The sequence below is a fragment of the Echinops telfairi genome, unplaced genomic scaffold, assembly GCF_000313985.2.
Source record: "Echinops telfairi isolate 266 unplaced genomic scaffold, ASM31398v2 ScPeMD7_5592;HRSCAF=6446, whole genome shotgun sequence".
In the NCBI taxonomy this organism is placed as follows: domain Eukaryota; kingdom Metazoa; phylum Chordata; class Mammalia; order Afrosoricida; family Tenrecidae; genus Echinops; species Echinops telfairi.
In genome coordinates, this window is record NW_022109491.1 from 25912806 (window position 1) to 25932941 (window position 20136).

The 20136-nt window shown below is 55.8% G+C and overlaps 2 protein-coding genes across 5 annotated transcripts in view; one reads left to right on the forward strand and one right to left on the reverse strand.

The window, feature by feature from the left end:
• Positions 1–6244, forward strand: part of RBCK1 (RANBP2-type and C3HC4-type zinc finger containing 1) — a 26121-nt gene extending 19877 nt beyond the window's left edge. Inside the window, exons 10-14 of the mRNA XM_013007874.2 lie at positions 1433–1612; positions 3908–4006; positions 4229–4372; positions 5712–5827; positions 5965–6244. Coding sequence (XP_012863328.1) covers positions 1433–1612; positions 3908–4006; positions 4229–4372; positions 5712–5792 — 504 coding nt within the window. The 3' untranslated portion in view covers positions 5793–5827; positions 5965–6244. The remainder of the gene's footprint in view (positions 1–1432; positions 1613–3907; positions 4007–4228; positions 4373–5711; positions 5828–5964) is intronic.
• A 4111-nt stretch (positions 6245–10355) lies between these two features.
• TBC1D20 (TBC1 domain family member 20) lies at positions 10356–19096 on the reverse strand. 4 transcript variants are annotated; one of them, XM_045295419.1, is made up of 8 exons: positions 18991–19096; positions 18629–18814; positions 17022–17102; positions 13058–13244; positions 12810–12911; positions 11901–12042; positions 10793–10905; positions 10356–10634 (listed from the first exon to the last, which is right to left on the reverse strand). In XM_045295419.1, the coding sequence occupies exons 1-8, from the start codon at positions 19079–19081 to the stop codon at positions 10379–10381; spliced, it is 1158 nt and encodes a 385-aa protein (XP_045151354.1). In that variant the 5' UTR covers positions 19082–19096; the 3' UTR covers positions 10356–10378. The 4 variants fall into 4 exon arrangements, with proteins under 4 accessions (XP_045151354.1, XP_045151353.1, XP_045151355.1 ...); XM_045295418.1 differs by having other exon boundaries at positions 10793–10980; XM_045295420.1 differs by having other exon boundaries at positions 10414–10634; positions 10793–10980; positions 11897–12042; positions 12842–12911.
• Positions 19097–20136: the final 1040 nt, after the last annotated feature.

The window sequence follows — 20136 nt, forward strand, 5'->3', positions numbered from 1 at the left end:
CTTTACCAGAGTAGGAAGCAGTCACCTGTCTCCCAAGGAGTGGCTGGTGGTTTCGAACTTGGGTCTTTGAGGTTAGCAGCCCCTGTGCCACCACAGCTCCAGTGTTGCAACTTGGTGACACCGACCACGTTTTTCCAGTTGCACTAACGTTCTCATCCTGTTTGATGTCTGATCTCTAAAGGGCTGGGAATAGGCCTTCCCCAAATGGGCATCCCAAGGTTCCCAGGCCAGAACATGGAGGCAGGGTTGGAGGTGGCTGAAGTCCAAATAAGAGACCCCCTCAGACACATGCACAAGCCCCCGTGGGTCCCCATCACTTCTGCCTCTCTCTTAGGAGCCTGTGCCCTTGTTTCTCACTCACTGTCCCCACCCCCAGCCTCATTAATGTTTCCTGGGCTCTGCCTCAGGGGGGAGGAGAGGCTCCTGGTGTAGACCTTTTGGGACTCCAGCCCTTTCACCAAGAGCTGCTCCCTGACTCGTGTCACCTATGGGGCTTGGAGGCCACTCTCTGGCCTGGAGAGGCTCTGAGAGATGCAGGCAGCCTGGTGCTCCTTGATTTTCCACATGGTGGTCCACGCTGTGATGGGGTCAGAGTGCAGGCCACAGGACTGCAGGGTCCACCTTTCCCTGGGAGCAGGATGTTGACCCAGGCCTTAGAGAATGGTCAAATGTGACAGAGAAGGGGGGATAGGTCAGCAGAGTACCTGGGAAGCAGTTCTTCTAAAACACATGCCTGAGCCACACAGAACATGAGCAGGACTCCCTGCAACACCCACCGCGCCATCTCAGGACCCGCACAGAACCAGAGCAGTGTGGGCACCATGCAGCCTCCACCTGCCGTCCCAGGAAGTGGGTCTCCTGTTCCCCTCTGTGTTTTTCTTTTAAACCGACTTTTTAAGGTGTTCTTTGCACACAGTAAAGTTGAGCCCACTGTATGTGTACAACTGGACGTATTCTGATGAATGGAGCTCACATACCCACCACCCAATCGAGATACAAAATTTTAGCACCATTTCTACTTCCTTGTACCCAGCAGAGAGACACACAACAGCTTTGCTGCTTGGCTACAATCATTTTTCAAGGATGATTGCAGCTGTTTACGGCATCCGAGGGGGCTGCAGGAGGACAATGGCTTTTTCTTGTGGACTTGTATGATTCCCACTCGTGTATTCTGTTCAGATTCCTTCTCTCAGGCACGCCTGTTTCTCAGCGTGCCTCTTCCTCCTCCTGCGCTGTTTCCTTCGGCTATCCTGCACAGGCGGGGTGGCCCCTAAAGGACCCTGTGCATTGCTAGGTTCCATTTGCAGGTCTCTGATGACCCCTGTTGTTGAGTGGGTTCAGTTTGGACACGAGAGCATTTGGGGCTGGCGGGGGCTTCTTGGGGGACCCTGGGTTCTGAGCATGCAGGGAGCCGCTCTCACTCTTTCGGCAGCTGTTGAGCCCTGAGGACTACCAGCGATTCCTGGACCTGAGCATCTCCATCGCGGAAAACCGCAGCGCCCTCAGCTACCACTGCAAGACCCCCGACTGCAAAGGCTGGTGCTTCTTCGAGGACGATGTCAACGAGTTCACCTGCCCCGTGTGCTTCCACATCAACTGCCTGCTTTGCAAGGTGGGGTGGGCCAAAGCCCCTGGTCACCCGAGCCCCTTGCTCTTCAGTGTTCGCTCTGAGATGGGGCTGGGGCCTGCCTGGCATTGGTGGTGTAGGGTTGGGTGTCGTAGAGAGCTGGTTCAGGCCCCAAACTCAGCTTCAGTCACAGCTGGTACATCCCACTCCATACTGAGCCCGGAGCCCTGGCCACACAGACTAAGCCACTGCCCACACTGACTAAACATGAGCCCCAGCTGGTCTCTCGTGAATTCCAACCCTGGTCACAGCCCGACTCACTAACCCCATCTTTTTAAAAAAATTTTTTTAATCATTTTATGGGGAGCTTATACATCTCTTATCACAATCCATACATCCATCCATTGCGTCAAGCATCTTTGTACATCCGTTACCCTCATCATTCTCAAAACATTTGCTCTCCATGTAAGCCCTTGACATCAGCTCCTCATTTCCCCCCTCCCTCCCTGGTCCCTCCTCCTTCATGAACCCTTGATAATTTATAAATTATTATTTTGTCATATCTTTCACTGTCCGATGTCTCCCTTCACTGACTTTTCTGTTGTCTGTCCCCCGGGGAGGAGGTTATATGTAGATCCCTGTAATCGGTTCTCCCTTTCCACCCCACCCTCCCTTGACCCTCCTGGTAATTGCCACTCTCACCACTGGTCCTGAAGGGATCATCCAGTTCCTATCTGTACCAGTATACCTCCTCCGGTCTAGCCAGATTTGTAAGGTAGAATTGGGATCATGATAGTGGGGGAGGAGGAAGCATTTGGGAACTAGAGGAAAGTTGTATGTTTCATCGTTGCTACATCATACCGACTGGCTGGTCTCTTCCCTGCAACCCTTCCGTAAGGGGGTGTCCAGTTGCCTACAGATGGGCTTATGGGTCCCCACTCCACACTCCCCCTCATTCACAATGATATGATTTTTTTGTTCTTTGATGCCTGATACCTCATTCCTTCGACACCTCGTGATCACACAGGCTGGTTTGCTTCTTCCATGTGGGCTTTGTTGCTTCTTACCTAGATGGCCGCTTGTTTACCTTCAACCCTTTAAAACCCCAGATGCTATATCTTTTGATAGCTGGGCACTATCAGCTTTCTTCACAGTTGCTTATGCACCCATTTGTCTTCAGTGATCGTATCTTGGAGGTGAGCACACAATTATATGATTTTTTGTTTTGATGCCTGATAACTGATCCCTTTAGCACCTCGTGATCACACAGGCTGGTGTGCTTCTTCCATGTGGGTTTTGTTGCTTCTGAACTAGATATCTGCTTGTTTACCTTCAAGCCTTTAAGACCCTAGACGCTGTATCTTTTGCTAGCCAGGCTCCATCAGCTTTCTTCACCCCATTTGCTTATGCACCTGCTTTGTCTTCAGTGATCGTGTTGGGAAGGTGAGCATCATGGAATCCCAGTTTAACAGAATAAAGTATTCTTGCATTGAGGGAGTACTTGAGGAGGCCCAATGTCCATCTGCTACCTTAATACTAAACCTATAAATATGTGCACATAAATTTAATTCCCCATCCTCATATATAAATATACTTACATATGTACATGCCTTTATTTAGACCTCTATAAATGCCCTTTGCCTCCCTAGCTCTTTCCTCTATTTCCTTTTACTTCCCTCTTGTCCCACTATCATGCTCAGTCTTCATTTGGGTTTCAGTAATTCCTCTTGGTTACATTACCCTTGATCACGCCCTGCCAGGCCTTCTACACCGTCCTCACCACTGATTTGGATCACTTGTTGTTCCCTTGTCCCTGGGTTTGTTAGCACCACTTCCTTTCCCCTCACCTCTCCCCCTCTCCCATGTCTTCCCGGAACTGTCAGTCCCGTTGTTTTCTCCTCCAGATTGTTCATCCAGCCTATCTTATTTAGACAGACCTGCCTTCCCCCGTCTTAAGCTGAGCTCTGACCCTAATGCAGACTGAGCTGGCCTGAAGCTCAGTGCAGCTGGGTTCTGGCTCCCATCCTCAGTGTTGACCCTGAGGCTGCTGTCAGAAGTGGGCAGGTGCCTGGCGCACAGTCTGAAACAGCCTGTGTCTCAGAGCTGGGGTGGGTGGGGCTACACCTGGGGGGTGTTTCGAAGCTTGTGTGCCTGATGGTGCCTGAACATGCGCTGTGATCTGCTGTCACTGACGGGTGGGTGGCCCGTGCCTTGGCATCAGCTTCTGTGCATTGGGCAGTTGGTTTAGTTTCCCAGGCAGGGTCCTGCTTGTGGCCACAGCTGGGGGCAGGAGGCTCAAGTCAATGCTGCTCAGCCTCTCACCCAGCCCCCTCCCTGCAGGCCATCCACGAGCGGATGAACTGCAGGGAGTACCAGGACGACCTGGCCCTGCGGGCACAGAACGATGTGGCCGCCCGGCAGACCACGGAGATGCTGAAGGTGGGGCTATGCCAGGGGTGGTTCTGGGGGCTGCAAGGGTGTTGCTCATAAAGGCAAGGTTCACTCGGCCCTTCCGGCTGTCACCCCCATGCAGGGCAGGTGGGTCGTGGGACAGGTAGTCAGGAGACAATCAGCTTGGGGTGAGGAGAGGGAGGGAGGGGCAGGGAGTGGCAGCCGGACTCACCATTTGCCCGGTGCCCCGCCCACCCACCCACTGGCCAGACAATGCTGCAGCAGGGCGAGGCCATGCACTGCCCACAGTGCCAGATCGTCGTGCAGAAGAAGGACGGCTGCGACTGGATCCGCTGCACCCTCTGCCACACTGAGATCTGCTGGGTCACCAAGGGCCCCCGTTGGGGCCCCAGGGTGAGTCCCTGAAGTGGAGGGTGCAGGGTGCGTGGGGAGGGTGGCCTTGAGGGCCTTGCTCTCAAGTTGTTCAGCAGTTCAAAGCCATCAGCCACTCCATGGGAGAAAGAGTGGGCATTCTACTCTCACAAAGAGGCAGCTAGTTCTACCCTGGGCTGTGGGGTCACCGTGAGGCGGAATTGACTTGATACTTGGTGACCCTTTGCACAGAGTGACTGCTCCCTAGTGGTTTCAAGTCTGAGGCCTCCCACAAGTAGATTGCCAGGCCTGTCCCCTGAGGCCCCTTCTTCAGCTCCTAGCTGAGCACTGGACGGCTCTGCTCCCCTGGAGGAGCATGTGCTATTGATTAGGGCTCAGCAACCAGAGACAGCAAGGCCAAGACCATGACAGAGACAGGCGCCGGCTGGTGGTTTGAACGACTGACTCTTAGTTAGCAACCAAATGCTTAACCACTGCTCCACCAGGGCTCCTGCACCTAGAACAGGAGGGGAGGATTGGGGTGGTGGCCGGGAAGTTAATCCACCCTGCCACCTGCTTTTGTCTTGCCAGCAAGCTAAGAATGTTTGTGTCATGTCTTTGAGTTGCATTCTTAGTGGTTGCACAGAAATAGGAGTCGTATTGTGTGACGTGTGAAAAAGATGAAGTTTTGGTGCCCTTATTAAAAATACCAGCACGCCCACTGCCGTCAGGTTGATTCCGATTCACAATGACCCTCTGCAGGGTTTCTGAGGCTATGTGTTTTCCTGGAAACAAGCCTCATCTTTCCCCCTCAGTGCCCCTGCAGGTTTGATCCGCCACTGCCACCCACGACACCTTGTCAGGAGGCTTTATTGGTGCACAACCAGACTGGCGCCTCACAGGGCCTGTGCCCTGCCAAGTGCACGCAGAGTGGGCAGCAAAGCCTGAAATGGCTGGCCCCGCCTTGGAGGGCAGTGCTGAGTGATTCAGTCTGGACTCCGAGACGGGGTGGCCCCTGGCCCTGGCACCCCCTGGCGTGGATCGGAGTCCCTGAGTCTCAGTGTCTGCTGTTGTTAGGTGGGGGCAATAGCAGTCCCCTCTCAGGTTGTTGCTGGAAATAGTCCCTGTAGTATTTCTCAGCAGGGGGTTCGTCATGGGGTGAATGCCCCCAAAATGGCAGCCAGCACTGTTAGGGGATGTCCCTGGATTGGGGGCTGTCTTCTACAACTCCTGCTCTGCACTGGGTCTGGGTGGGAGCCCAGAATTCACCTTGGTGACAGGCAACACAAGCCCCTTAGAAGCAAGGGCTTTGGGGACATGTTGGGGCAGCACAGGGACCTCTGTCTTCATTACCCTTTGTGTTTCTGCCCCCATCCCCTAGGGCCCAGGAGACACCAGTGGGGGCTGCCGCTGCAGGATGAATGGGATTCCTTGCCACCCCAGCTGTCAGAACTGTCACTGAGCTGAGGGTGGCCCCGTCCCCACACCAACTGTGAGGTAGGACTGGGAGCGTGGCCTCGCCTCGGCGGAGATGGGTCCTGTAGCCTTCGAGAGGCAAGGCCCCTGTGCTGCCCAGTGCCTTTGTCCTTCTCTGGGGCTTACCGCTGGACTGTTCTCGCCCCTCTGGCCACCAGCTCCATCTGACCCAGCCAGAGGCCTTGGTGGGCCACCTCTCGGAACTACTCTCATCTGCTGTCCTGAGCAAGTCTGCAGCTGCCCTGCCCCTGCTGTGACTTTTGGGGGATGACTGTCCTCTTTCTCTGCGGCCCAAGGCCCAGGGTCTCCAGGAGCAGCTGCTGGGCCGGCAGGGGCCCAGGAGGGCGGTTGGGCTGGTTTTAAAGCTCAGCCCAGCAGATCCCGCATCGTGGACACCTCCCTGTCACTGTGTGAGTGAATTAAAACGGTTTCCAGGAAGCAGCAAGTGTGTGTCCTTGAGGGCGTGAGAGATGGTTATGGGGAGGACTTCGGGAGAGGAAGCTGGTGCTTCTTCACAGGAGTTCCTGAGTGGTGTCAACAGTTAACGCACCTGACAAGGAAGTTCAAGTCTGCTCAGATACACCTGGGCAGACAGGCCTGAGTCGGGATCTTCCCACCAGACTTGGCACCCCTGCAGCCATGTCCAGGGAGGACGCGGTGCTGTTGTGTCAGCATGGCCTGGACAGGGGACTTGCTGTGTGTCAAGGGTCTCCAGCAGAGCGGGACAGGGAACGAGGCAGGACGTGGTGCTGGCGAAGAACGGAAACCCTATGGCAGGGCAGCCGGGTGAGTGAGCAGTCTGCTTGGACGAGGTGGTGAGGCTTGCTGGCTGCTCTGACCTCCCGGGGCCCCCAGAGCAGGGGAATGGATATCTGAGGACTAACTAAAGCTGCAACGGCTGCTTCTGAGGGGAGGGCTCACAGCCTGTTTTAACCCTATCTGCCAGGCAGTGATGCAGCCAGGGCCCTGGGAAGCGCCTTCTGTGCGTTTCCGCTGGGACTGTCTTTCTGCTGACAAGGTGCAGAGGCCTGAGGTGGGCCAGCGGCATCTATTTGTCTCCAGGCACCAGAATCTGGGGCATGAGCTTTCAAGGGGAAAGGAACGGCCACCTGTCCTCAGGTGCTAAGGTGCTGCAGAGTCGACCCAAGGTGCGGGGGTAGAGATGAAGAATGGGTGATGGGCAGGGCTACCAGCGCTGCCCACGAGGACTCAGAGCTGCAGCTGTGGGGGCCCACCGGGAGCCCCCCTAGTCCCAGGAGCCAGCTGAGGTCAACAGAGCCCCCTGGTCGGGAAAGGAACATGGAGGCCTGGGAGCCAGGTTGGGCAGGGGGTGCCTCCTCGCCTACCAGGGCCTGTGTGGGCATCTCTCAGGATCCCAGACGAGCAGAGACCCTTCTCTTGGTACAAGCGGGGAGTCAAAAGCTGTCATCAGTCCATGTGTGACAAAACCCTCGCCATTTCAGCCCCGTGGCCCTTAATTCCATGATGTCCATTACGTTCACCAGGTTCCACCAGCTATCCACTCCCAGATGTTTTCTGCACCCTCAGCAGCAGCTGTGGCCCCTCAGCCTCGGGCTACCGGTAGGTTCATGTGGAGAAGCAATGGCATTAACATCTAGGCGCCTAGCTTCTGTTGACAAATGGGAACTTGGTGACCCTGGGCCGTAAGTCCCCCATGGCTGGGCACACGCGCCAAGTGTGTGACCATCTTCGTCACCACACACCAGCACTCTCCTAAGTGGGGTAAGGACGCACACCTTTGCCGACGGCTCCCTTGGAGACATGCGGGGCAGGGGCTGTGCGGTTGCCACCTCCACCCAGCTTATAGCACCTGCAGCCCAGGGTGGGATCAGGAGGGAGTAGGGTTCCCCGGGGCCTGAGCCTCCTGCTCCATCCCATCCCAGGTGCCTCCACCTCCCCAGGTCATGTGCCCCACTACCCACTCCAGGGCAGAGCCAAGGCAACATTCTCCCTGGAATTTGGAATCAAACTACTTGGGAAGCACCAGGTCCGAACTGTAGGTGAGCAACATGGGGGCAGAGGGATGCATGCCAGAGGAAGCCACTGCTTGGATAGCTAGCATACAGCTGCAATGGATGGAGTGGGAAGGGTGTCAAGGACAAGCCCTTCAGCCTGTGCCAGGGTGACACGTGTCCGGTGTCTTGGGCTGGCAGAAGAGCCACTCACTGGGAAAGCAGGAAGTTGGAGGCTGGGCCCACAGCTGGCAAATTCCAACCATATGTGACTCCCAGCATGGAGAGGGCCCTGGGGAAGGCAGGGGCAAGGGCAGCAGGGGTCACCACACAACACACGAAGGGAGGTGGCTGTAGGGCAGGGGCCGGACGAGAAAGTCACCCTGGGGAACAGAGCAGGCCGGCGGGCTGGCTTCCTTCCCGAGACTCCCTGTCCCGAGGAGCCCAGGGGCAGGTTCATAGAATGCCCACGTGGTTCCAGTTTGCGTAAACCCAGCGTCTGACCCAGCGCTGGAAAACCAACCCAGAGGAGGTGCCATGGCAGAAAGCATGTTGCCCAGCCTGAGCCTGCCAGCCAGATCCTCCCCCCCCAGATGGCTTTCGTCTCCTTCCCCGGGGATTTAAAGCTCTTTGGCCTGGACCCCAAACACATTTCCACTCGTGTCACCCACTAGACATCGCTGCAAACCCCAACTCCAACCCTCCTGGACGCTGCAGCCCCCAGACACCCCCATTTCGAGTTGAGCTGTGTTCCCCTCAGCTTTGCACACCGTTACCAACGGCCACTCCCTCCTCCAAGTTCCCACAGCAGCTCCTGTGAAACCACCGCAGACCTTCCCGCAACCCCTGCTCCACAAGCCCCTCTGGTGCCAGATCCCAGGCAGCCAGGGCCCCACCCAAAGGCCTAGGCTGAGCCGACCAGTTGTGGCCCCCCTCGGTAGGCAAACTTACATCCCAGACTACAGGTCTGGCTCCTCCAGGGACCCATGCGTCTATCCTGTGTGGAGGCAGCTGGCCCTTAGCATGACTGAGGTCAGGGAGCGTCAGGGAGGCCAAGTGGCATTTTCATCAGGATTCAGGTGCCGGCACTGCCTGCAAGCCTTAAGCCCTTAAAAGCTCCCTCACTGGGCCATGTGCCAGCCGTTGACGGGTGGGAGCCTGTTTCCTACAGTGATGGAGAAACAAGACTGAGGTCTTTACCTGGTTTCCAGCAAGTCCAGGCTACTACACAAGGGTGACCCCGTGGAGCTGGGGCTGGGCTGGGAGGCCCGGGACTCCAGCTCAGCAAACGACAGATGGGTAACCGTGTATGGCTGTTTATTTCAGACAGGGCTCTGTACAAAACATTTACACAGATTCTTCACAGCGGAAGAAGGGTGCATCCTGGCAGGCCGCAGGGCTTCCCTCAGAGGCTGGCCCGCTCTAGGACCCAGAGAGCCTGCCGGGCCTCAAGGACCCCCCTGACCTGCCTTGTTTTCCGTCAACTTGGCCTGGGGAAGGTGCCGCGGCCCGTTGGTGAGGGAGCAAACTACTGTGAGGAACTGGGACTAATTGCCATGTCAACCCGGATCCAGCCGGATCTCCTTTGTCCCCAGGAGTCCGTCCACATCACGCTGTGGGGGCCCCTGCCAGGGTGAGGGCGCTGCCCCCACTGTGCAGACATGTGCACTCTGGGCAGCGTGCTGGCCACGTTAAGAAAACGCCCACCGAGAGAGAACAGGCTGGTGGCCGTAAATGAAAGGGCGTGGCTGCCTCAGGCTGCACCCCGAGTCTTGAAAGCAGCAAGGCACTTTTTCCAGCCAGGGTCCACCGAGACGAACCTGGCCTCGCTGACGGAGAAGCCCAGGGCCGTGCACTAGGCCTGCGGAGCCCTCGGTCCTGGGGACCAGGCTGCCATCCAGCCTCATGTCCCCTTCCAGGTGCCGGCAAGGTTCCGGTGACATTTCCAACCAAGCACGGAAGGTGACGCCAGGGTGTGAGAAGGTGCCTGTCTGGGAACAGGCAGGAGAGGCCGAGAGGAAGCACACCGCGGGAGTTGGGGCGCAGGCTGCGTGAAACACGTGGTGTAGGGGTGCATCCTCTGATAGCCGTGAAGGGACGGTTATTCTAAAAATGGAGGCGCTTTCTAGGTCAGGTGTATGTATTTCTAAAAATAGTATTAAAAAATGCTCTAAGCAAGGCCATGTGGCTAATGGGATTGGGAAGGAGGAAGAGAAAGGGGCAGGTGAACCTTGGTCCAGGCCCTGACACTGCCACTCCTTCCCGGGAATCCAGCCGATGTCTCCCCACCGGCCACTGCCCCCAGCGGAACCCCGCCCGACAGGACGTCGTCTGATGCTCAGGCCGGAGCCGGGCTCCCCGGGTAGCTTTCCTCCCGGGCGAAACCACACCCTCAGGCCACTGAGACACCCAGTGAGGGGAGCTACCACTGCAGCCCCCGGCGCCGGGTCCCACTGGCCCTGGAGGCGGGCAGGGAGGGAGGGGTGGCAGGAATAGAAACTCCCTGACAGAACCCTTTTAATAAAGGACATTCCATCCCCTCCCATGGAAGGGCGAGACCTTCATGTAGCCCCCACCCCCCAAGTGCCTCCTGTGGCTTTTAGGGGAATAGCTGCAGCTGGAACTTGGGGGCCCACTCCAGGGCACTCTTCACCACAGCCAGGGCAGCTGCTCCCAGTGCCACTGTCAGCCCCATCACCGCCAGTTTCACGAAGCGGTTGGTCCTCGGTTTGGTCAGGACGTCTTTCGCCGGTTCTTCGGGCCGCAGAAGACCCTGGAAGCGGCGCCGCAGCACCATGTCAGGCCTCTGCTGGGCCGACACCAGCTCAAAGTCCTTGAAGGTCGAGGCTGCAGTTCTGCGAGGAGGACACAGGAGGAAGGGCAAGCATGAGGCGAGTGGGCAGAAGCAGGGAGTGCTGGGGGAAGGCCCTGGAGGGGGTCGGGGCTGAGGTCTGTGGAGGCGCCCTCCTCGGGACACCGACTCTGGTCACCCCTGCTCCCCTCCGTGGCTCACCTCTCGGCCTGCTGCTGGGCGGCCACCTCCCGAGCGAGCCGGGACGGGGGGAACTGGACAAAAAGGTCTCCGGCCCGGCTGATGAGTGTCTCGTAGGGCAGGTCCTGGGGGATCTGGGAGAGCAGGTGGTGGACGGAGGCCATGTCGCAGTCGCAGTCCAGGACCTCCTGCTCTCGGTGCAGCACGATCTGGGGAGAGCCGGCCACGCTCTGAGGGCAGCAGACCCTCGTGCAAGCTCCTTAGGGACGGGCTCGCTGCCATGCCCCCAGGAAGTGCTCCCTGCTGGAGGGGCGCCGCCACCCTACGCCAAGGGGCCAACCAAGTAAACGCTCAGCCCTTCCAGCTGTACCTGTCTGTACTGACGTCCTGAGACCCTACGGGGATGCCTTCAGAGGAAGCAGACGAGAGGCTTGCCCAGAGCATCCCAGAACACCAGTCAGAAAAGGCTCAAGGCAGGGCGGACTTCCAAGAGCCCCCTGGTCCCAGGTCCCAGCCCCAGTCCCCTCTGCCCCCTAGATTCAGACCCTTTTAATTTCAAGCACGGGACCTGCTACTGTTTAAGAAAAAGAAAAAAGATCAGCCAGCCCCGCCCGCGGCAGTCGGGGTGATTCTGACTCACAGAATCAAACCTGGGCTCCCAAGGCTGGAACTCTGCCCGAGAGGAGAGCCTCGTCCTTCCCTGGGGAGACACTCGGGGCTCCGACCTGCCAGTGTTGTGGTTAGCAGCCCAACACCTGACCCACAGCACCACCAGGGCCCATCCCCAGGGTCTCTCTCAATGCCAGATCTCATCCTGTCCTCCACCTGGGGACCGTGTCCCTAATAGTGTGTGGCGGTAGGATGGACATGGGCCAGGAGATGCCAGCAGGGAGCCGCTCACTCGCAGCACATGCTTTAAGGCGTCTAGCCGCTTGGGTCACTGAGACTCCAGAGGTCTGTGCACACAAAGCGCTCCCCGCCCCACCCCTCGGGGAAATGCTACGCAGACCCTCAGATCCACCCTGGAGAGCAAAGCCCTGTTCATCAAGCCTCTTTTCAGAGAAGGGAAGGTCAGCCAAGCTGGGCAGGGGACGCTGAGCCTTGTTGCTGGCTGGTGGCCCGTACCTACCACAGCTGCAAAGTAAATGGGCATCAGAGGGTGGCAGGCCAGGAAGAAGTCGTATAACCGCACGACGTGCCTGAAGTCGGACAGGACGTGTCCAAACCAGGTGATGAGCCAGCTGAGGGCAAAGATGGTCCCCACCTCGGCACTAGGAGCAAAGGAAACCCAGCCGTTATGCCCTGCGGGCTCACCCCCTCCCTTTCTCCGGCTCGTCCTCAGTCCTGGTGAAAAGGAAGCATAAGGATCACCTTTTCCTCATTAAAAACATGTGGACACTGTATGCACAATCACAACCCTCATAGCTAGTACACAGGCCCTGGGTGCCTTTTTTGTCCATGCTCAGGCTTGGAAATACCGCGGAATAAGTTTTTCAGGGAACAGAACTCCAAAACATCGTAAGACTAGTTATTACAAAAAACAAACCAAAAAAAGGGCATAAGCGATGCGGGTTCAAAATAAAACTATTTAGTAAGTAGCAAGCGAGCATTGATTAAGGACACATTTCCAATAAGCAGGAGAAAGAAAACACATACCATATGAAATTTGCCAAGAAATAGTTGCTTCGCCTCTGACCCACACGACCCTGGTGATCCGTGCCCTCGGATCCCGTACGGCTCTCTCCTCCTCTGTGGCAAGCCCTCCAAGCCTACTGTGGCATACCACCTCGGTCCCCACTCCGAGCCTGGCAGGAACTCCTCAGGGCGGAGCTGAGGCCTCTCCTGCACCCCCAAAGTGCTCAAAGGCTGTGCACAGACCCGAATGGCCCAGGGAGCTGGCAACTGCAAAGGGCAGCTCAGCACAATGTCACCCTCAGCAGCAGGAAGCCGCAGATGGCCGAGAGCTAGAGAGCTAGACGGCTCGAGGAAGAGCGAGCGCAAGGTGTGTGCACACAGAGAGATGCGGACCCGTATGTACCTCTGCATGAAGTCATGGAGCTCTGGGTTCACCTGGTCAATGATGGGCATCAGATAGTTTAGGATGTGCTTGGTGTTGTCCATCGTTGGCTCCATGAAATCCCTGGAGGGAGAGAATCCAGAGAGCTCGGTCCGATCACAGACGGACAAGGACTGGAGGGGAGTTCAGGCACGGAAAAAGCGTACGAGAAGCTGCGGAGTTAGCCTGGAGAGCGACACTCATCCCCTGAGGTCCCCCTGCATCGGTACCTGAGGTGGTGGGTAGACAGTTTCTCTACCAGGGGTGTGGCCAGCCTCTCGCCTACCACCAGCAGAAACGTGACCACGATGTCATGGTAGCCCTGGTAGTAGTGCAGCTGAGGGTTCTGCTGCAAGATGAGGAGGATGACATCAATCAGCTCTTCCTGGAGCCCCTCCCTCTGTTCGTCGGGCATCCCTGGGGGTGGGGGGAGGAAAAGCACTGAGCGGCCAGCAGCGGGCTTTCAGAGACGACGCTCACAGTCCTCACGGGCGGGCGATGCCCTTCCAGCACCATCAGTAACAAGTGCCTACTATCTGGGGCGTGCCTCTGCGGGCTCTGGTCACGTCACAAGAAAGGAACACACAACATGCGTGTGTTAACTTCACTCAAGAGAATATCCTCTGGGCTCCTCATGCCTCACGATATCTCAGGAACTCATCTTTCTTTACTGTGGAGGGGTACTTCATTGTATATAACTACTGCCTTTTCCTTACCCATCCATTCGGCTGTGGATGGGCACCTAGGTTGTTTCCAAGCAATTTTCTCTTAAATGGTTCAGGGGAAAAACGTGTGTGTGCGTGTGTCATGCACAAGAGACAGAGAAATCACTCCGTAGCAAGGCAAATGTAGAATGTTAACAGAGAAGGAAATGGGGGTAAGAGGTACCTGGAAATTTCTTGTCTTATTTTTGTTACTTTTCCGTAGGCCTAAAATTATCTAAGACAAAAATTTACACGCTGCGTGTTCTCCTCTAAACCAAAGCAAATCTAACGGGGATACTAACTAGTCCTCTTGACCTGCAGGTGCAGTTCTGAGCAGTGGAGCCTCATAGGGGATGGAGCTAGCTCGGTCAGTGGTCAGCACGGCCTCTCTGTTCAGCCGAGCTTTTAGCTAAAATGCCACAACTCGGCCCTGCTTAAGGTTTCAGGAGAGCCAGTCACAGCACAACTTTCCTGTCCCAACTGCTCTGCTGGTTGATGTGCATACTCTGAAAGGAAGCAGCTGCTGTAAGGCCTAGACTGATAGACCAAACTGAACACAGAGCTTAAGAGAAGAGCAAAGCGCACCTCCATGCCCACATCTGCCCAGCTCTCTCAGAAAGACACACTCCAAAATAATAAGATAAAATGGAATAAACCCAGTACTATAAGTAGGTAATGCAATGAAAGAGAAAAAAATTACACCTTGTTCGAATTTGCTACAAAGAAGGGCCAGCGGGAGGGGAAAAAACGAGGAGCGGATGGATGCCAGGGGCTTGGGTGGAGAGCAGATGTGTTGAGAATGATGAGGGCAATGAATGTACAAATGTGCTTGACACAATGGATGTATGTATGGATTGTGAAAAGAGTTGTAGGAGTCCCTAATAAAATGATTAAAAGAAAGAGAGGAAGAAGGGTCAGCAAGCCCAGGCAACATAAACTGAGAAGAAGCATGACAATCATCAATGATTTACAGAAAGTGTGTGGGACAGTGCTCCAAAGAAACCAGCCGTTTGTAAACGGACGACTTATTTTCAGAAGGTACGAGACGATACTAAGAGGTGGCAGGAAGCAGCAGATCATCCACATCAGTTTTTGAGGGAAAAAACGAATCATAGGGGCTTGGGTGGAGAGCAGATATCTTGAGAATGATGAGGGCGATGAATGTACAAATGTGCTTTACACAATTGATGTATGTATGGATTGTGATAAGAGTTGTATGCTCCCCCAATAAAATGATTAAAAAACACCTCAAATCTTATTGGTGCCCTAACCAAAGCGGTCTGACAATTAACAGTAGAAACAATAGTCAACATCGCAGGCATCTTAAGTTACACAATTCTGACTGAAAAATTAAAGTGGAGCAAACTTTCTGCTCAATGGGTGCCATGCAGTTGCATCCAGATCAGCTGCAGCCAAGGGCAGAGCTTTCCATGGAATCAAGATGCTGAAGCATTTCTCTGGGGAACTTTAACAGGAGATGAAATGTGGCTTGACCAGCACAAGCCTGAAGCGCTGCACAATCGGAGCAGAGATCATGGCAACAGTTGTGGGGATGAGCAAGCAGGTTGCTTGGTGACTTTCTAAAAGGCCAAAGAGCGAGGGCACCTACTTATTATGAGAGTGTTTTGAGAAAGTTAAGCAAAGCTCTAGCACAAAAACCCTGAGGAACACTTCACCAGAGTCCTTCCCACCGTGACAATGCTCCTGCACACTCCCCTCATCAAATAAAAGCAACATTTCAAAAGTTTCAGTGGGAAAGTAACAGGTTATGGTCCTGATTTGGCTCCTACTGATTAATTTCTAGGTCACTCATTTTTTTTTTCTTTTCCAGCGAATAATGTAAAAACAACTGCACCGACAGAGCTCAATTCCCAGGAACCTTCCGTTCCTTTGGGATGGACTAAGCAGCTAGTACAATCACTTATAAAAGTATCCACCCTGATGCCACTTACATTGGGAAATAAAGATTATTTATCTGTATTTAAAAAAGGAATATGAAGCTTACATGGAAAATCCCACCTACAGATGGACTCTATAGATGTGACATCAATTAAAACATCCTCTCCCCTCAAAACGAGCAAACAGAACTACGGACTCCAGCGGAACCTTCATACTTTGCTGGTGAGACTGAAAAAGGCACAGGGCCCTTTCCACCCATGATTCACTTTGGTTCATGGTAATTGTATGAATCATCTTCTTCCACTCCTAAGTAGGGTCCCATCTTTTAAATTGTTGTATTATGCATTGTCCAGTTATAATTGTACAACAACGCAGTCACATTGATCATTCTATCAAAAGTCATCGCAATCAGCAATACTTTCACACTAAGAAGAGAAAACAGACACAGCATAGCAGTGGCTGCTGGGCTGACCCTCGATTCCCAGAGACTCCCTGCGTGTCGGGAGAAGCGTGCTCCACCCCGTGTCCATTTTGGAAGCAGATCCCCAGGCCTTGCTTCTGGTGGCCTGACAGCCTTGCCATTAGCAGCTGAGTGAGGTAACGGTGTGCACCCCCGTAAATACAGGATCCCATAAATACAAGAGGGTGAAGGCTGGTTCCTTCTGCGTGGTCTCCTTCGGAAGCATCAGGCAAGGAAAAGCTTGTCACACAAGCATGACAAGCTATGGATAGGGAGCCGCACAAGCACCTCTAGGGAGCACGCCTGCGGCCAGGAGAGGAGGCCCGTGCAATGGGAGCCAGAGCGGGGCTTCAGGGGGTGAGGCAGCACATTCGGAGGCTCCCATTCCTTCAGCAAGTCTCCTCCCTTGACGGCCCGAGAGGCAGAGTGACCAGGTCACAAACACGAGGTTTGCGGCCCAGCTTCCTTCGCTGGGAAAACGGAGGCTGTGGCCACTCTTCCTCTTTCTGGAGGTGAGGGGGCAAGTCTAAGAGCGCTCTCTGTCCACACACAGGGCTGGCCTCTGTTCTAGTCCTCTAAGTGGACACACAAGAAAACATTCTAAGAAATCAACCAAACGCACTGCCATCGAGTCGAGGCTGGCGCACAGCCACCTTCTAGGACAGGGCAGGGCTGCCCTGCTTTGTGGAGGGCAGACTCTTAACTCTTTACGAGAGGAGAAGAACGGCTGGTGGTCTCACACTGCTGACCTAATGGTTAGCACCTCAACTCATCACCACTGCGCCACCAGTGTCCCACAAGGTGGCCCTCTATAAACCCAGTCGACAGAAGACACGGCCGTTCTCGCTGGTGGCCGGTTCTAAACCACTTTGCACTTTCAAGCCAGACCAAGGAGTTTCGCAATCCCCATAAAGTCCCTTCTGGGGTCCTAAAGGGGAAAAAAAGCCCAGAGCACCCCACTCTCCTTCCCCACCTCTAGAGCAGGCTTGCCTCGGGCTTTCGCAGTGGAGGCCTGAGCGTGGCTGCGTCACCCAGAGAAGGACTCAGTGGATGAGGAGTGCACCCGGCGACTCCCGAGGCTGGCGTGGGGAGGGCAGGGGCAGGGGCGGGGCGGGGCGCCGAGCTGCTCACCGGGAGGGAAGCGCCGCAGAGACCGCCGGACGTCCAGCAGCACTTGTTGGTAGTCCTTGCTGATCTGCCGAAGGCTCCTCCCTGCGGAGGAGAAGGAACTGTCCCTGTGAGGATGTCTGGAGTCAGGTCCGGAGCCAGCAGAACCCCTGGACACGTGCTGATCCTGAGGACTGCGCAGGAGGGAGCCCAGTGGGAAGGGGAGGGCAGCAGAGGACGGTCAGGGCCGTCACTGTCCGCAGCTGTGCAACGGGGGACATGCCCTTCCATGTGTACCTACCTCTTCTGTTACCCAAGTATCAGATAACAAGGTCACGGCTGTGGAAGCCACAGCCCCTGAGCAAACGCTAACGTCTACGTAGTCTGGGGAGCACGGGGCTGTTCAGGACACACAGACAGAGCTGCTCTGTTCTCTCCAGTGACTAACATTCGAAAACCGAGACACTGCCAATAGGAGACAGCACTCATTTTGGGTTGCTAAGCCCAGTACGGCGTGAACACGAGTGTGAATGTGAGACTCTAGCTGTCATGTAACAAGTGTCTATTTCCCTTACCACCCTGATGAGCGCCAGAGGGTCCTATGCATTCATTTCCCTCCCAGCCATCATCTCCTCAACAACGTGAGGGTCGGGAACCGGAGAGAGGGAACATCCCGTGCAGTGGGACTACAGCAACACTCTCCCTTCCAACAAAAGGCTGCCGACTGCTCCACGGCAGCCAGCGCCCGCTCTAAGGACAAGGGGCCACACGGCCTGCGGCACCGGCCTTCTGGTGACAGTGGCCTGCTTCGCTATCTCCGTACCTGGTACCCAACAGGCACTCAACTAAGAGCTGCCAAATGGAGGAGAGTGTCTTCCGCTCCTGGCACCCTGCCGCACCGACAGCACGGCAGAACCGAGCCCATGGTGGGCCTCCTGGTCCAGCAGCATTTCTTTGGGTCTCTCACTGCGCCTACAGGGCTCTTCTTACTGCTACCCAGGCTTTCACAGATCACGGCATTTTAGAATCAACAAGGATCTTGGCATTTCCCCAACCAAAAGGGGTTTTGAACTCTCTCTCTGCAGCCTGGCATCACCCAAACGGTGTTCCAGCTGCACCTGAATTGAGTAGAGAGCGTCTTACCACACATATTCCTCCAGCTCACACCCAAGCACGTGGCTCCAGACTCCCTAACCAAACTCACGGCATGGAGACGACTCTGGCTGATAGCGATCCCGTTGGGCAGGGAGGCACTGCCCCACGCTCCCGAGACTGCAACTCTTCACAGGAGTGGAAAGCCTCCTCTTTCTCCCACAGAGCAGCCGGTAGGTTCTAGCCACTGACCAGGACACCACCAGCACTCCCGGCTCGAGACTAGAGCAGGTAATTTTAATAAGCTGCCCTACCTAGCCAACACGTTGGCCCTGACCAAAGTGCATTCCACTTCTGAACAGCCTTTCTTTCCTTCACAGTGGGCCCTGCCTTCAGAGTGGCCCACGCAGGCCCACGGCGTTCCTGCTTTGCCCACCTGCTCATGATCTGAGAGGAGCATGGAAATCAAAGATCCTGGTAGGGGTCTCCCTGCACCCTCCTCCAGCCTCCCCTGCCCTCAAGGTCACCCATGCTAGTACCTGACAGAAGAGGGAGGTCACTGGTGTTGACGTTGAGGAGCTTGGGCCACACTTCCTGCCGGATCTCATCAGTCAGGAGGCCGCCTTCATCGATGGCCAGGCGCCGGAGGGCGTCCACATCGGCGGGGTCGCTGTTCAGGGCCTCGTATATGTGTGCCACTTTCTTTTTCCTCTTGGCGTTCAGGTCTGCAAAACACAGGGTGAGGCATGAGGCCCAGGCTGGCCAGTGCTCCTCTCCTGCTCAGGGCTCAGTGCGGTACACACAGGGGCCTCCTTTTAGACACACGGTGCTGGCAACCTCCCCCTCCCCCCAACCCAGGCAGCTGCACTATGAATGTCCGCTCCGGGTCACGGACCCTCACCAGGCGGGGAGAGAAGGCTCAGGACGGGGCCGGCTTCAAGCGGCCTAGTGCAGACACGCTCTCCTTCGGGAAGGCACAGACCAGGCAGCATTGGGCTTCCTCCTGGTTGCTGGCATCGTTGAGAAAGTAGGCCATGAGCACAGAGGCATGTCACCAGGTGGTGTGTCTGGTGTCGACAAGAACCTGCTGTAGGCCAGGCTCCCCTGAGAAGGGTGCCCCCAAGCGGGGGAGGAGAGACAAGGAGCGCCATGCCCCCTCCATTTGCCAGCCCGAAGACTCACAGCGTTGCTGGGGCACGGGTGAGGCGGGTGAGGCTCGGCGGAGCGCTCCCTATTCTGAAGTGGAAGTCTACACGGCGCGTCCATGAGGAAGCTGCACACGAGCTGGGTCCCCTGCCTGTGAGGACCGAGGCCCCGTGGGCAACAGGAAGTGCAGGCAGGGCAGTAAGCCACACAGGTGCCTTCTGACCCAGACCAACCTGTCCTCCTGGCTAGACAAGACTGCTGTGTTTTCTCTCAGCGCCTAGGAAGTGCCCATGAGTTCCAGTGAGAGAGTCTCCGGTGCAGGCCTGTAGTCGCGGACACGAACTGTGCAGAGCCCACCCTGTCCCGAGGGCCCCAGGCTGAACGCTAAACCATCGGCGACTCTACCAGAAATCAGGAGCCCTGGTGCGGACGCCCGCCGCCAGCACAGCTTCTAACTAGTCAGTGGTTGAGCAGGTGCTCCAGGCCCTGGCTAAGCTGTGACTGTCCGTGTGTCCGCTTCCACCAGGCCGTCCACCCACTCACTCATCTACCACCGAGAGAGCGCCTACTTACGCTGGGCAGACAAAAAGAGGAGTGTGACTCACTGGCAGTCCTTGAGAAACTCACAGGGCTCTGGGAGGGGCAGGGACAGAATCCAGAAGGGTTTCAGCGCCCAGGGGAAAATGACTACGGAGGCAGGCAGGAGAAGCTGAACGGAGAACCCAGTCTGGGACTTTCTCTCTCTTTTTTAATTAAATATTTTTATCATCCATGCATTCATCTTACATCATCCATGCATGCATCCAGTGTGTCAAGCACATTTGTACATATGCTGCCATCATCATTTTCAAAGCATTCTTTGCCCACTTAAGCCCCTGATATCAGCTCCCTATTTCTTCCC

Bases quoted from the DNA above. Each gene is read 5' to 3' on its own strand.
- TBC1D20 (XM_045295418.1), bottom strand. From the start codon at position 19,081: ATGCTGCCTGGTCTGTGCCTTCCCGAAGGAGAGCGTGTCTGCACTAGG. The intron at 12,043-12,809 runs GTACATACGGGT...CTTTGCTCCTAG, and splicing joins CTCCATGACTTCATGCAGAG to TGCCGAGGTGGGGACCATCT. The intron at 10,981-11,900 runs GTAGGTACGGGC...GGCTCTCCCCAG, and splicing joins CCATTTACTTTGCAGCTGTG to ATCGTGCTGCACCGAGAGCA.